The sequence below is a fragment of the Nannobrachium achirus genome (genome assembly GCF_963921795.1).
Source record: "Nannobrachium achirus genome assembly, chromosome: 9".
Taxonomy (NCBI): domain Eukaryota; kingdom Metazoa; phylum Chordata; class Actinopteri; order Myctophiformes; family Myctophidae; genus Nannobrachium; species Nannobrachium achirus.
Window position 1 is genome coordinate 52,546,778 of NC_137818.1, and position 15,787 is coordinate 52,562,564.

The window sequence follows — 15,787 nt, forward strand, 5'->3', positions numbered from 1 at the left end:
TTACCATATATGGTGATCTCAGTCCAGAATGAACAGGGTTTTTCAAAAACAGAATGTCCGTTACCCTATGTCCATATATGGTCACTCCAGGCCAGAATGAACAGGTTTTTCCTGTCCCGTACGTGTAAAATATCAGTCCAGAATGAATAGGCTTTTTCAAAAAGCAAAATGTGTACATCCCATGTCCATATATGGTCATTTCAGTTCAGAATGAATAGGCTTTATATGTCCTGTACATCTAGAATATGTGTGCGGTGTCCCTCCCGGTCAGATGAATGGATACTTTGAGGATTGGTCAAGCTTCACATGATAATTTGGCCTTCAGGGTTTATCTGTCTTATTTAAACACTTTATATTTATTTATGTATTTATTTAATTACAAATTCTTATTTTAATGTATGTGTTTTAATCTATTTTATTTTTTAAACCTATTATACCAACTGTCATACCAGCTCTCCAAATACATTCAGAATAGAAGTTTTATCTGTCCACCGCTTCAATTCGAACCGAGGTTTGATTTTTTACATGACATCTGATATGGCTGAATGCCGACTTCAAGCAGAATCAAAATTCTCAAAATTTGTATTGCTTTTGGGGGTCTCTTTACTCTCGTCTGCCTTTTTTGATAGTACAGTAAACAATGTGAGAGAGTATAGGGGCGTGACGTGCAGAAAATGTTCTGTGCGGCCCGGGGAATCAAACCGGGGACTCTTTGCCAGGCGCCATCGTCATCATGTGGTACGCAGTACTCACCGTAACCACTCGCCCCCGACTACTCGATGTGTTGATGATTGCAACTCTCAGTCTCAATCATTCCAAAATAATCGGAATCTTGAGCCTGATTAGACTTTGTCACGCAACGATCTACAAGCCATCTACGAGCTGACAGGGCGTCACACGCGCAGCGTGGGCACGGCACGGAACCAAGTGTTAATCAAGCATAACGGCCCTGGAGTTGGCCGGGCAGGGAACAGTCAATGTTTGGTGTATCATTGAAACGCTGCAACATTGGTCTAACTCAGAGTTTCCCAAACTTTTTGTTTCAGGGCACCCCATGAATATTTTTTTAATCCGAGGCACCCCTACTTTATAATTTTCACTCCCAGCACCTTATATTTATAGCATATCGTCGTTGTCGGGTGGAAACCTAACCTTGTATGTCCAAGGCCGTTCGTTTTGTATTTATCATCTATAAAATGTACTAAACTAGTGAAAACAGCAGATCTACAAGCACACAAACGCCTCGCGATGTGTGCTTGTAGATCGGCTGTTTTCACTAGTTTTGTGCGACAGTCTTGTACGATGAAGCAGGGCTTTGCTTTAACAAAAGACGTACACATTTGAAACTTGGAGATACAAGGTTTCTGCCCGACAGTGACGATATTTTAGTGATTATGTTGCGAGGAAAACGTTGAGATAATGGCCATTTTGGTTAGAACTGACTGAACATAACTTTGTACTTCAAGTTTAAAATGACACTAAATATCTTTTCAAGTGTCCAAATAAATTCCAAATATTATCAAATGATCTCGCGGCCACCCCTGGACTGCCGTCGCGGCACGCCAGGGTGCCCCGTCACCCACTTTGAAAACCCCTGGTCCAACTAATTAGGGCTGTACTGATGTTTTCTGTGGTTGCGGATGCTCTTCTCAGTCAGGCGTGTTAGTGAGGCCTCCAGAGTCTGATTAGCACAGACCTGTAACTTTGTGGGTTGTGAGTGAGTGAGGATCCCTGTACTGTATGTGCTTCATCCAAACCCTCTAGCATTTCTCTCTCTCTCTCTCTCTCTCCTGCCCTTGCCTCACCCTGCTCCAGGGATGATGCTGGTTTTAGGGAGGTTCTCGCCCTTGTGGAGGTGAGGGGTCAATTTGGATCAAGACTCTTGATACATACTTACACTTCCTAAAAATAACATCTTGATACATACTCACTTTTCGAACCTTCTTGATATTTTATTAAAAATAGAGTTGTGAGGTTTCTGGTCTGTCTCACTGCTCACTGTGCTTACAGCAAAGCACTGTAGGAGAAATCATGGTTCTGAGATGTTCTTAAATGTCTAGTGTGCGGTGCTTCCCTCTCCTCAGCATCTCTCCCCTCATATCGCCGTTGTCGGGTGAAAACCTTGCATGTCCAAAACCGTTCGTTTTGCATTTTCCATTTTAAAAATGATTTAAAGTAGTGAACACAGCCGATCTACAAGCGCACAACGCCTCGCACCGCTAGGCGTTGTGTGCTCGTAGATCGGCTGTTTTCACTACTTTTGTGCGACGGCCTTGTACGATGAAGCAGGCCTTTATACTTTGCGAAAGAACCTACCAATTTGAAACGTGGAGATACGAGGTTTCCACCCGACAACGACGATATTCTCTGAGGTGTATTCCATCGCCTCTGGCGTTTTTGAAGGAGCGCTCAGCCTGTGCGGAGCGGGGCGTGACTCGGGCGCAGGTTGCCGCATCAAGGAGAAGACCCGGGGCTATCAATGCATTTTCCTGGCTCCATCTCAGGAGAGCAGAACAGGCCTCAACATGGCTGCTGCAGAATGGTTGATCGCAGGGCACGAAATTGGAAATGGAGTTTCTTGTGTGTGTGCTTGTGTGTGTGCGTGTGTGCGCGTGCACGTGTGTGTGAGTGTGTGCGTGCTTGCATGCGTTCATGCTGGCTCTGCTGTACGCACTACGCAGTGAATCAATGTGGCTCCGTGCCAGACTAATATTTAATGCCCGGTTTTGTACTTGGTTGCGCATCGTGTCATGCACCGAGAATAGCAGAGCTACAAGAGCACAGCCTATTGTGATGCAATGCGTTGTGTGCCTGCAGATCTGCTATTTTCTTTGCACAGCATTACTGGCATCCAACTATAAGTATAAATCAGGCTTAATGACTTTTCCACCCTCAATCACATTTTCCTTTGCAAATGTGATTGTTAAATCAGACAGTGGCGTTCAAGTAAACTACAATTACATGAAGCACTCTGGTGGAAAATGATTTATTTACACAGAACATCCTGCAAACACATGTATGTTCTATGTGACGTGAGGGAGAGACATTGTGAGAGACGGGGAGAGAGTGGGAGGATTTGACTCAGTGGACGGTGAATGAATGAATCAACACCTCCGCGTTATTATCAGGAGGATGTAAATCACCCTCCGTTCGTCATCGCTCGCTCCATGTCCTTTCTGATTGCAGTCTAATAATAGACCTCACACACGGGGATCTTCAACGTTTTCAGGCCAAGGACCCCTTAGTTGAGATGAAGCAGGGATCCCCCACAACCTGTTCATAGATTCCATATAGTTTGAATTGTTTGTCAGCACAATCATCAGTATATTTTGGATTCATGTCAGTTTGTGTTTTCAGATATTTAACCACTTGAACCATCAATATTAATAAAATTAACCTTTCACTCTGTACTTAGTCTGCTCTTTTTCCCCTTTTTTAGACGAAAATAGACAATCTAGCTTGTAGATCTGCTAACGTAGGGTTCAAGTGGTTAATACAAAAAGGAGAGAAGAAAAAACGTTCTATCACTCAAAGATTTGGAGGACCCCCTGTAGTAACTCGGAGACTCTTGGCATAGGGTTTGCATGCGGACAGAGCGGTAGTTGAATGTGTGTGTATAAGTAAAAAACACCCTGCACTTCATTTAAACAACAAGCTCTGTTCAACTACAAACAGAACACGAACGTAAATTAAAAAGAGAAATACGTTATTGTAAGCAGATGGTGACGGTCGAGCCAGCTAAATATAGCATTAAACAAACACACCTAAAGATGGCGTGTATGCATGCATGTATCTCTGTGTGCTGTTTGAGCGATGGCCTGTGAAGGAAACAGAGCGAGAGAGAGAGAGAGGGAGGAAGGGGGCGAGGGTGTGTGCTGTTTATCGTAGTTCCGTGGCTCCATGTGACGGATGGTGCACGAGGCAGGATGCACGCACACACACACACGCGCACACACACACACACACACACATCCCTTTCTCCCTCCTTCATTCCTCCGCGGGCTCGTCTTAACCACTTCAACTTAAACCTTTTTATAAATGTCATAGACCAGAGTCCACTCAACCACCAAATCGGTACGCCGAAAATAACCCAAAAAGTTGCGACATTGTTGATGGTCTTATTTTCGCAGAATTTCCAAAATATCGTCGTTGTCGGGTGAAAACCTTGTATGTCCAAAACCGTTCGTTTAGCATTTTCCATTTTAAAAATGATTCAGACTAGTGAAACAGCCGATCTACAAGCACACAACGCCTCGCACCGCGAGGCGTTGTGTGCTTGTAGACCGGCTGTTTTCACTACTTTTGTGCGACGGCCTTGTACGATGAAGCAGGGCTTTACTTTGCGAAAGAACGTACAAATTTGAAACTTGGAGATACGAGGTTTCCGCCCGACAACGACGATATGCAAGGGTTCGTGTGGTCAGCACACTGACCAGCCCTGAGTCACTCTCACGGCATGCGATGCAAAGTGACCCGACTCCATGTATGAGTCAGTCCGCCACCGCCGCAGTAGACATAACACACGTATTGTTCAATCTCCACACACAACCACCTCTGTTTCTCATAAAAACAACAAAAAGGTTGTTGTGCAGATCCTGCTGTAGGGTCACAATGGAGTCTTCAGCCCACCCTCTTCCCGCTAGCGACACAATGCTCGTATACACGAAGGGCATTGACACGTGCATTCTCATATCACGTTTCTGAGCGCCGCATGCGTTTAGCAGGGTGCGTTTGTTTATTATTGCTAGGTAAGCATGACCTCTGTGCTACCCTATCGGGCATTCACTGCAGCCTTGTAAAAAAAAATACTGCGATAGCACTTCATGCTTCAAAATCAGCATGGATCTGTTAACATGGTCTTGCCAAGGCTTGGGATTTTTTTCCCCCCTACGACTTGTGCATTTCTCACACGTTTTAGTTAACGAGTATTCCCCACAAAACATAAAACTGTGAATATTTGTTACCACTTTCACCCTGCAGCGTCCCTGTTTTTCAAACTTTTACAAAAGGGTTAGGGTTACAAAACAAAAGAAAATCCGATCCACAAGGGCGTATCGCAATGATGTTTTCAGCTTGTTGATCTGATATTTTTGAATAGCCTTAAGGTGGTTGCACACTGCTGCGTTTTTCGGGCCGAATATCGGAGTGAATTTCGGAGCACGCAAATAAAAAAATCAACCTCACGTTATGTCAATCACGTTTGCACACTGCCGCCCGTTTCGCGCACCAGTCGATCCCTTGCTCTCTCTATCTCTCTCTCTCTCCTTGCCCTGAAAAACGCATTTCGCAACGAAAAACGCAGCAGTGTGCAACCACCTTAAGTGGGAAATATGTTTTATTAAGTGTTTAAGTGACTTCTTTCTGGCTGCTGGCCAGAAATCTACCCAATGTCAAACCACAAAGTCACTGCAACTCAGTTTTTTTTATTGTCTCCCTTCCTGTCTCCGTCATAGTCTGAATAAATCACACAATAGAAGCTTACAGACGATGCCGGCCCGGGACAAGATAAGCTGTCAGCCCCTCCAAACAACTCCAACCGAGTTAACAGTGGCTCACCAAGAACCTAATCATTCATTGGCAAAAGACGTGTCAATGAATGACTGTGTGTGCGCGGGTGCTGGAACGGAAGGTGCAGGTCCTTTCTTTTTGCCCCCCAAAACAAAGATGTTGTTGGGACTTTCCTGTTCTCTCTCCCCCATCTCGTCTCGTCTGACAGCCTTGTGGTCTTTGTTCTGCAAGCTTTGGTTTCTCTATTGTCAAGGACGGCCAGGCTGGCTGCCAGACAACGAACAGGGAACTGTTAGGGAGATTTTAAGGCAGGGGTCTTCAACGTTTTCAGGCCAAGGAGGACCCCTTAGTTGAGAGAGACATGAAGCAGCCAGGGACCCCCACAACTTTTTCATACATTCCATATAGTTTCATCGTTTGACAGCACAATCGTCAGTGTATTTTGGATTCATGTCAATTTGTGTTTTCAGATATTTAACTACATGAGCAGTCATTACCTAATAAACCTGACTTTTTACTCTGTAATTAGTCTGCTCTTTTTCCCTTCTACACCAAACCTCTTTGCCGAAAATAGCCGATCTACAAGCTTAAAACGCCTCGCAGCGAAGGGCGTTGTGAGCTTGTAGAACTCTGAGCTAGGGGTCCCAGACCCCCTGTTAAAGACCCCTGTTTTAAGGTATTGTCCAAATCTCAGAGTGATTGATCAGCTCCACCTACAGTGGTTTCTAATTGGTCTTAGGGCCTAAAGGGCAATAATTGTAAAAAAAAAAAAAAAAAAACACTGATATCGATTGAAATGGTGCTGGCCTGTCTCTGTTCGAACACAGACGTGGAAACTGAGGAGGCGAAGAGAGGAGAAGGATTAGCTTTAATGCTCGTGTTGGTTTGATCCTGTACTTCAAACAGCCGTGCGGTATACACTATCTCTTGAGATATCTGTATACATTCCCACTATGCCGTGTGCACAGCAGGCCTATCTATGGAGACATCTATGTTTTGTTCTCACAACGCGGAGGAGAAGAAATCCCTACGTATTTTCTCCCAGCAGATCAGAAACTAAAAATAGAATTGTAGATGGGGTTGTTTTTACTGAGGTTGCACTTATTGATCTGCTCTCTACCTGCCGGAGAGAGCGAGAGAGCCAAAGCCCTTCTGTGCGCTGCTGCGCCTCATTGGATTACTTACTGGGTGGGGGAGGAGTTTGAGCAGGGAAACCAATGCGAACTCTCTGACCTTGCAAGGTCTCTGTAGGCTACTATCCATTCTGTTGTAAACCTCACCAGCAAGGCCTGTAGCCTTCGGAAATTATCTTTTAGCATTTCCCTTCCACTAGAAAGCAGGAGCAGCGAATAGCGATCATGCTGGGTCATAAAGCAAGTAGGTCTGCTTTGGCCCTTCCCTCTAATCATGGACTTCAAACCATGTCACTGCTGTGGGTTTGGCCAGATAACAAGACACAGCAACAACAACCACATCGTGTCTGAACATGTCTGGAAATTGGATACGCGAAACCCTCATTGTTCAAATCAAAGTTGTAGCAACGATTGCTTGGAGGAAAGATAAAACTACATTCTTACAAATATGTACTTCCCTAAGTGTGGAAAATGAAAGCCCTAAGCTCATAACGTGTGCTTTTTCTTTGTTGCAATTATTTATTTGCATGCATGCATTTCATTTAGTCTGACCAACACAATTAAAGGTAACGGTGAGGTGAAATGCTTGTCAGTGTTGCATGCTGAAAATGGCAACGCGTCGCAGCAACCAAATGTTTTAGTCATCATAGCTTAGTTTTAATTTTGTTTTCACCAGTGAAAAAAGATAGTAGACGACCATTTTTCGTCATCGGTTTAGTCTGCCAAATTAACACAGTTCACCTAACATTGCTCGTGACTATTACAATAGTCTTTCTTGCCCAACGTTTTATGTTCTGTTCCACATGTCCCCGTGTTCATCACATGACTGTGATGGAATGATCAAATGACACAGAGAGAGGGAAGTGATAACATGATGAGAGGGACGGGGAGAAGAAAAAAAGGATGTGGTGGAAAGATCAGAGGCCCTTTCTGGCCCTCCTCGTCCAATTAGAGGACTCCCTTGATCAGCGTTCTGTGCATTAATAAGGGGTCTACACCCCCACGCATGGGGGGATCAGAGCCCAGCAGGGTGTCTGTGTGTCTGTCTGACCTCGGCCCGTGATGTATTAAAGCACTGATCTGGAATCAGATCTTGTGAAAAAGATGTGACCTTTCATCCTTTTGTAGGGTAGTTTTCGTGTAGTGTAGTCAACACGATTCTCTAGAGCTGCACCAATATATCGGGGAGCGTGTCGCTGTTACTACATGTCATCTTTTCGACACCCGACTCTAACCCTCACCCTAACCTTTACCTCCGTGGAGTGAGTCGCTAACCCTCCGGTCGAAATGATGGACGTTCGCAAAAGCGAGATTTCCCCATATATCGGTCATAATCAGCAACAATTTTTGGGTCTTTTTCTGCCTATAGTGTATAGTAAATATGGACAGGAGATGGAGAGAGACATGCAGCAAAGATCTTCGGTAACAGGACTCGGTAACAGGACTCGTCAGGCTACAATGAGCCTAGGGTTCTCCGATTTTTAACTGTAATCCGGTCATTTGGGCTTGTTAATGGGCGAAGATTCGCTTCTCGTTCTCATCGCTAATTGGTGGCTGTATATCTGGCATCTGGCGTCGGTCAGGCTCAAATCTTTATCCTAAAATACTCTAGATGTGCATCTGCTTCCACATAACTGGCCGCCAAAGAACAAAACGATAACACTTTGATACAAACTCCCCCGCTGTCCTTCATCAGCCTCCTCACACATTTCCTAATCTACACTCGTTATCCTCAATATTAGACGCCAATGTCAACACATGGCCCGGCCGGGATGGAGAGATGAATTATAGATTGGGTCACCAGATCACAGTGAGATTATAGTAGTGGACGCGTGCGTCACCCTCATCACAAGACTGAGATTACAAAGCGTGGGGCGAGCAGATTTGGGCTGGGGTGCTCCTCATTATGAAGAGGGGACGCTGCGCGCGTGGACGATTAGGCTGACCCATTATCGCTGGCACGTGTCAGATTAGAATGATAGGATTCCCCCCCCCTTTTTCCGATTGGGTTAATCTCTTTTCTTAATGACCAGTCTAATCAAACATGGATTAGACGTGGCGGGGTAGTAGTTGGGGGTGTGTGTGATGACATTGATACGATACGACTAGACAATCAGCTGATGTTTTTATCGAGCCATGTGGGTCAGTGAGTGCACAACGGTGAGTAATCTCACGTGGTGGACGAGGGTCACTACAAAACCGTCTTGCGTCATTTATTCCAGTGACGGAACGGAATCACAAGTCGGCATGTACTGGGTTTTGCCAGAGAGAATAACTCGGGTAAGCCTCGGGCTGACTACCGTTGTGGAATTGCGGATCAGTCAGTAGTTGATGAGGCGAGAGGAAACAACATTTCAAGGTGGCGGTGACATGAATTCATGGGGAGAAGTGCATTAGACACACACACACACACTCACACAGTTCCATGGTAAGTTAGTTCTGCCAACGAATACAGGAGTTCAAGGTTTTATGTACATGTTATATCTTGTGTACAGGTACATAAGAGTAACATTTATTTGTGTTTGTCTTCCTTCAGACAATGCAGCAGCATGACATACAGCCATAGATGATAACTGAATCATGTTTTGTTTTTGTTTTTAAATCTCAGAAAACCATCATGTACATTTTCATGTGCATATAATCTTGTTGTCTAATCTACAGCATTTTCCCTGTAGTTTCCACCTAACTTTGTGTAAACAATTTCACGGTATATTCTATATACAGGGCCAGTTATTCTCTAGTGCCACAAGGCCACGGCCAAACACAGGTGCCAAAACAACAGCTATCACTATCAAGCATAAGCAACAAGCGTAGACATCTTAACTCTTATAACATGCAGAATATCAGATCTTATCTTAAGGAAAACTATGGATAACACAAGGCAAAAGGCTGGATAAAGGCAAACATTTCTCCCATTGAAAACAATTGAAAACATATCCAGGAAATAATTGTATTTCATTTCAACTTTTATTTAATTCTTGGAAAACACACTGAGGGCTGAGACCCACTTTTCCAGTGGAAATGCAGAGATTACAAGTCTGAGGTGTTTTTCTACAATATAGAACATTTAACATGATTAAAAAAAAATTACACAGCATTATCAACAATAACATCAGTTAAAAACGGGTGCAACCAAAGTTGATATAGCCGACTGAAAGTGGCCTAGGGGAACAAGAGAGCTGTACTTAAGCAACCCTGGTGTTCCAGGTATGCGGGGAACAAAACTCGAAAGCAGTACTTTACAAACTCAGAATCTCAAGCAGTCCTGAGCCTCTGTGGACACACACAGCCCCCTAGCGCAACACGTTGGGCTGTGAAACACATCATAGTGGTGTTAAAAAAATAAAAAGGCTGGAAGCTGAGGGACATGTATTATAAACAAAACAGGAAATAGCTCACAAACTAAACACGGGTAGAGAATCCCAAGAAAAGGCTGAATGAAAGGATATGCTGTTCAGTAAAACATTGCTGCAGACCATATGACACAGGATACTTGGTATTTGTGTTCAACTGGTAGCAAACAGTCCATCCATGCAGGGGCGTCACAAGGGGGGGAAAAGTGGGACTGAGTTACTAGGGTATTGAAAAGTAGCAGATATACAAGCTCACAGCGCAGCACTGAGTCCCGCGCTGCGAGCTTGTAGATCTGCTATTTTTGAAAAGTCATGAAAATGTGTGCAAATCTTTGAATATATGTATTTTTTTAAGCGAACATTTGTAACTCAAATTTTGCTTCTGGAGAGTCCCTGGAACTAAATATTTTGAGATGGGGGTCCGTGGCCAAATACATATAATTTTGGGGGTCCTTCACATGAAAAGGTTTGAGCACCACTGACATAGAAACATAGGTTTTTCAAAAAACCTCAGAAAGACTTGTGTGCTTGTATATATCTGCTATTTTTCAATAGTTAAAGCACAAAATAACGCGTAATAATGCATGCCCAGTCTAAATGGGTTCAACCCCCTCCCCCTATGAAGAACATTCATGGGGGGCCCAGGGCCCAGGATTTGGTGCGACACCCCTGTCATCCATGTGTTCAGCATGCGCTGCTATCTCCCCCATCTTGACCGGCACGTGAGAGCTTGACAAGCCAGCATGCACGAGACATGATGTCATGTTTTTTTCTCTCTCTAACCCACTAAGCTAGTTTTACATGTTTCACGGTATTTTTTTCCCCCTACTTTTTATTTTTATTTTTTTTACTAAGTCCTTGAAGTAGGTCAGGTTCAGAAATACAGCATTCCACATGCAGATGATTTCCTCTTTGTGAAGGAATTACTGGGATTAAAATGAACCACCGTTGACCCGAGGAACTCCAGCGTCAGTCGGTCCGTCACGTGCAGCGATATGGAGTGGAGGCTTTTAACAAGCCCACATTCCCCCATATGGCCCCAGGTGATTCCACACCAGTGCGTGACTCACGCTGAGAGACCAGATGAGAATCTGAACGGCCAACAGATCACTGCTGGTTACAGGATTGGACATGAAATGTGTAATCGCGGGGGGTGATAATTCTGAGAAGATGACAGAGAGCACGGGAGAGAGATAGAGAGAGAGAAGCCTGTCTAACCTACATTCTGTGTGCAGTTCTACATTCTGTGTGCAGTGGTGTATAGTAACTAAGTACATTTACTTAAGTAATGTACTTAACCATTTTTAGGTATTTGTACTTTACTTGGATATTTCCATTTTCCAATACCTTTACTTCTACTCCACTACATCTCGGATCCAGATATTGTACTTTTACTCCACTGCAATTATTTGAAAACTTTAGTTAGTTACTTTGCAGATATAAATTATAATATTATAAAACATACATAAACCACTTTAGCCCTATTCTATACCGTGGCTATTTGAAAATTGCCGATCTACAAGCTCACAACGCGTTGTGAGCTTGTAGATCTGCTATTTCCAAACATTTTGTACTTTTACTTTTGGTACTTTTAGTACATTTTGATGCCAATACTTTCGTACTTTTCCTCATGTACATTTTGAATTACGGACTTTTACTTGTAAGGGTGCCCTCACACCAAAATACCTAGAGTGGAATCCGCCAATGCAATTCAATGAGAATGGAGTGTTTTTTGCCAGTAGAGGATTTCAAAAAAAACGCTCCTTTCTCATTGAAATGCATTGGCGGATTCCACTCTAGGTATTTTGGTGTGAGGGCACCCTAAACAGAGTATTTCTACATGGCAGTAATGATACCTTTACTCAAGTAAAAAAAAAAGAGTACTTTATCCACCACTGCATTCTGTGTGGTGGATTCTATCACTCTGTCTCTCTGTTTCTCTCTGGTCATGTTGCTTGTGTGTTGTTTTGAGTGCGTCTGCCTTGTGATCCATTAACAAATTAAGGTCAATGTTGAAGGGAAAGCGCTGTTAATGGTAAGACCGGCCCTCTACGACACGTTTACACCGGGGCACGTGAGCGACAGCACAGTGCACTACTGTTCAGAGTCCACATCACACTGTAGAGGAAATTAGAAGGCTAGATTCCTAGTCCTTGTGAACAATGGGTGTAAAGAAAGGTCTGTTTACTGTGTACTGTATTTACATATCGTTGTCGGGTGGAAACCTTGTATGTCCAAAACCGTTTGTTTTTATCATTTAAAAAAATGAACTGAACTAGTGAAAACAGACGATCTACAAGCTCACAGCGCCTCGCACCGCTAGGCGTTGTGAGCTTGTAGATCTGCTGTTTTCACTACTTTTGTGTGACGGCCTTGTCTGCAGTGTTGTTTTTGACTGCAAATTTTGATTTAGTTTTAGTCATAGTCTTTTGAATAAAATTTAATTTAGTTTTAGTCATAATTTAGTCACCTGAAAAGTATTATTTTAGTCTAATTTAGGCAACTAAATATCATGTCTTCTCACAAGGACAACGTCATTGCTCAAGATGTCGTGTCCAGTGTAGGGCCTTTAAGTTTTTACCGGGATTTACCGGGATTTTGTCCTACTTTTCCTGTCACCCCATCTGTGGAGTCTCTACTGAGCACGTGCGGCGACCGGCGGCGTGATGGGAGCTCCTGCTGGCATGCTGTGCGGGGGTTAATGCGTCCCAGATGCGGGGGGGGGGGGGGGGGGGGGGGGGGTCTGATTATCTCTCTTGAGTAGATGCGGGACCTTTTTTATTTAATTTAGGACTTTTTGTATTTTGTGCTCCTTTCACGGCAGGCAGGAGCTTTTGAGTCCCCCAGCCTGCAGTAAAAAATCGGGCAACACACAAAGCAAGGCTTTGGTCGTCGCAATCCTGCAATTTCGATATTTCAATCCTTATCCGCTGCAGCTATTAACTGACATTATCCAGCTAACCGCTTTACCGGCTGCTCTAAGGAGGACTATATTTCCTTAGGAATTAGAGCGATTTGGAAACAATGGACAAATTAAATATGAACTCGGAAGCTTTCGAAATCAGTCCATTGCTATGTCTCTGTGTGTTTTTCCTCCTCATATAATTCACCAAGTAGTAGATAGATGGATACCTTTATTATCCCAAAGGGGAAAATCAGTTGCCCAGAGGCAGCACAGCAGTATAAGGTTATTTACAAAGTTACAGAGAAGTATGAAAAAGATAAAAAAGAAAAAACAAGAACAGAGTACAGTAAGTACAGTAAGAGCAAGGTACAACAAGAAGGGAACGAATAATATATATATAAATATATATACATAAAGTGTCCTAAAGCACAGTATCAATATAATACAGTGCCCAAATCAAAGTGACCATAACAGTCAATGCTAGTTAGTGCAACAAGTATCTCTACATCATGTCAAACACAAGCAGAAATACAAAAGAAAAACTACTAACACAACCTAATAGTGCAGTGTCCAAAGGTCAGAGCAATAAAAACAACTAGAAAAAGAAAAAAAAACAAGAAAGGGTGATGCAGCAAGACGCACAAGAGCACCCTCCCTGGAAGGTCCTTTGAGGTCAGAGTCAGTGCAGATATAGTTCCAGTAAAGAAAAAAAGGCTACCGTCGTCCTACGTTAGGAAGGTAGTCCTTGTCAATCGACCGTTGTGTGTCTCGTTGTACAGCTTTAGAGCAGCCGGTACAAAAGACTTTCCTAGTCTCTCGCATCTCCGTCCTGGGTAGACGGTAGTCTTCTCCCTCCCTGAACACACTCCTAGTTTCTAACCCCCAGCATCTTTGTGTCTTCTTCTTCTTCCCCAGGCTTTCGGACAGGCCTACTCCAACCACAGGAAGGTGGCGGCGGACGGGGAGAGCCGCGAGGAGTCTCTGATCATGGAGTCGGCCTCCAAGGAGGCCTACTACGAGCAGAGGGTCCTGGAGCTGCAGGCGGAGGTCCGCCAGGTGCGCAACATCCTCACCAACACCCAGTCTGAGAACGAGCGCCTGGCCACCATCGCCCAGGAGATGAGAGAGGTAAGACCAGGACCTGCAGTGCTCTGGAGTCTCTGTGATGGGAACATCTAAAACAGGGGTCTTCAACAGGTTGTGGGGGTCCCTGCTTCATCTCTCTCTCAACTAAGGGGTCCTTGGCCTGAAAATGTTGAAGACCCCTGATCTAAAGGGATAGTTCACCAGTTTCAATCGATTACTCGTCCCATGGAGACGTGAATTCATGGATATTAGCGTATTTTGTTTTTGTCACATTCCTAAGACAATAATTTGAGGACCAGCAGTGGGTCCCTTATGGCGACACAAAGAACCTGCTTTGTTCCCTATGGAGACACAAAGAGTCTCCTCAGATTATTGGCTTAGGAAGTCTACAAAAACAAAAGAATTGTTTGCCATTTCTTATTTGTTGTCATGTCTCTTTTGATGTAATCTTGTTGCCAGCCATGTTATCTGATCCGACGTTGATTTCATTCAGCTTTGGGTATGGTACATGGTGCATTTACAAAGCACCTTTCTCCAAATTACTTTATAGTGTGCATTACATTCACCCACTTCACACACACACACACGCGCGCACACACATTCTCACACCGACCGACGGTGGGAGAAACCATGCAAGGTGCCAACCTACTCACTGGGAGCACTTCAGGCGTTCAAATTTGAAGGTCGAACCCAGTGCCGCTCTACCTCCTGTAGTTGAGCTACTGCTTTGCACCATCCACTATTGTAGGGTTACATGCTGTAGCCTGATCAAGCTACCTAATAATTCTGACCTGTCTGTGCTAGCCCTGATATACATTTACGTCCCAAAGAGAGCATTCCTCTTGCGATGTAAAGATCTTATCATGAGCGCTGTGGTGGCGAGCCCAGGCAGGAATATCCATACTGTACCCTGATCATTTTGGAACTTGTGGTGCGGGGGAGGGGGGAGTTGTGGTGTGGTCTCACTGTGGAGTAATGATTAGAGGCTTAGTAAATACAGAGGCCTCTTGTTTTTCCCAAGAAGTTTGAAGCTCCTCCTCAAGTGGTAAATGGTGCATTTCGTCGTTGTCGGGTGAAAACCTTGTATGTCCAAGACCGTTCGTTTTGTATTTATCATTTTAAAAATGAACTAAACTAGTGAAAATAGCAGATCTTCAAGCACACAACGCCTCGCACCGCGAGGCGTTGTATGCTTGTAGATCGGCTATTTTCACTACTTTTGTGCGATATCCCTGTATGATGAAGCAGGGCTTTACTTGGTGAAAAAACATACAAATTTGAAACTTGAGATATGAGGTTTCTGCCCGACAACAACGATATGTATGCTTTATTCCAAATCGCTTTACATAGATTGTGAATTACATTCACCCGTTCACACACACACATTCATACACCGGTGGCGGAGGAAACCATGCAAGGCACCAACCTGCTCATCGGGAGCAATTAGGGGTTCATCGTCTTGCTCAAAGACACTTCGACAGTCGACGCTAACTTTGGGGGAGCCCGGGATCGAACTGGGAAGTGCTAGTACGTTCTTACAGTTCATTGCACGTTTTAATTAATTTGCAAATAGGTCCAGCGCTGACTGTGTCACAGCTCCACATTCCACATTCCTGTGTTGAATGGGCTGGTAGCGTGGTAGCGTGCGGCCACACAACACACATACAAGTAAAGCCTCATTTATACTTGGTCGTGAGCTTGTGTACGGCATGCACGCAACCAAGTAGAAAGGGGCTCTAGAGCCCTTCCATTGATTGAATCACTGCACAGATTCCTCGACTTAACAACAAACACCCCCTTCC

The 15,787-nt window shown here is 44.1% G+C and overlaps 1 protein-coding gene across 1 annotated transcript in view; it reads left to right on the forward strand.

The window, feature by feature from the left end:
- LOC308290540 (protein bicaudal D homolog 2-like) overlaps positions 1-15,787 on the forward strand; it is a 93,239-nt gene that overhangs the window by 25,487 nt on the left and 51,965 nt on the right. Inside the window, exon 2 of the mRNA XM_080732425.1 lies at positions 13,815-14,027. Coding sequence (XP_080588551.1) covers positions 13,815-14,027 — 213 coding nt within the window. The remainder of the gene's footprint in view (positions 1-13,814; positions 14,028-15,787) is intronic.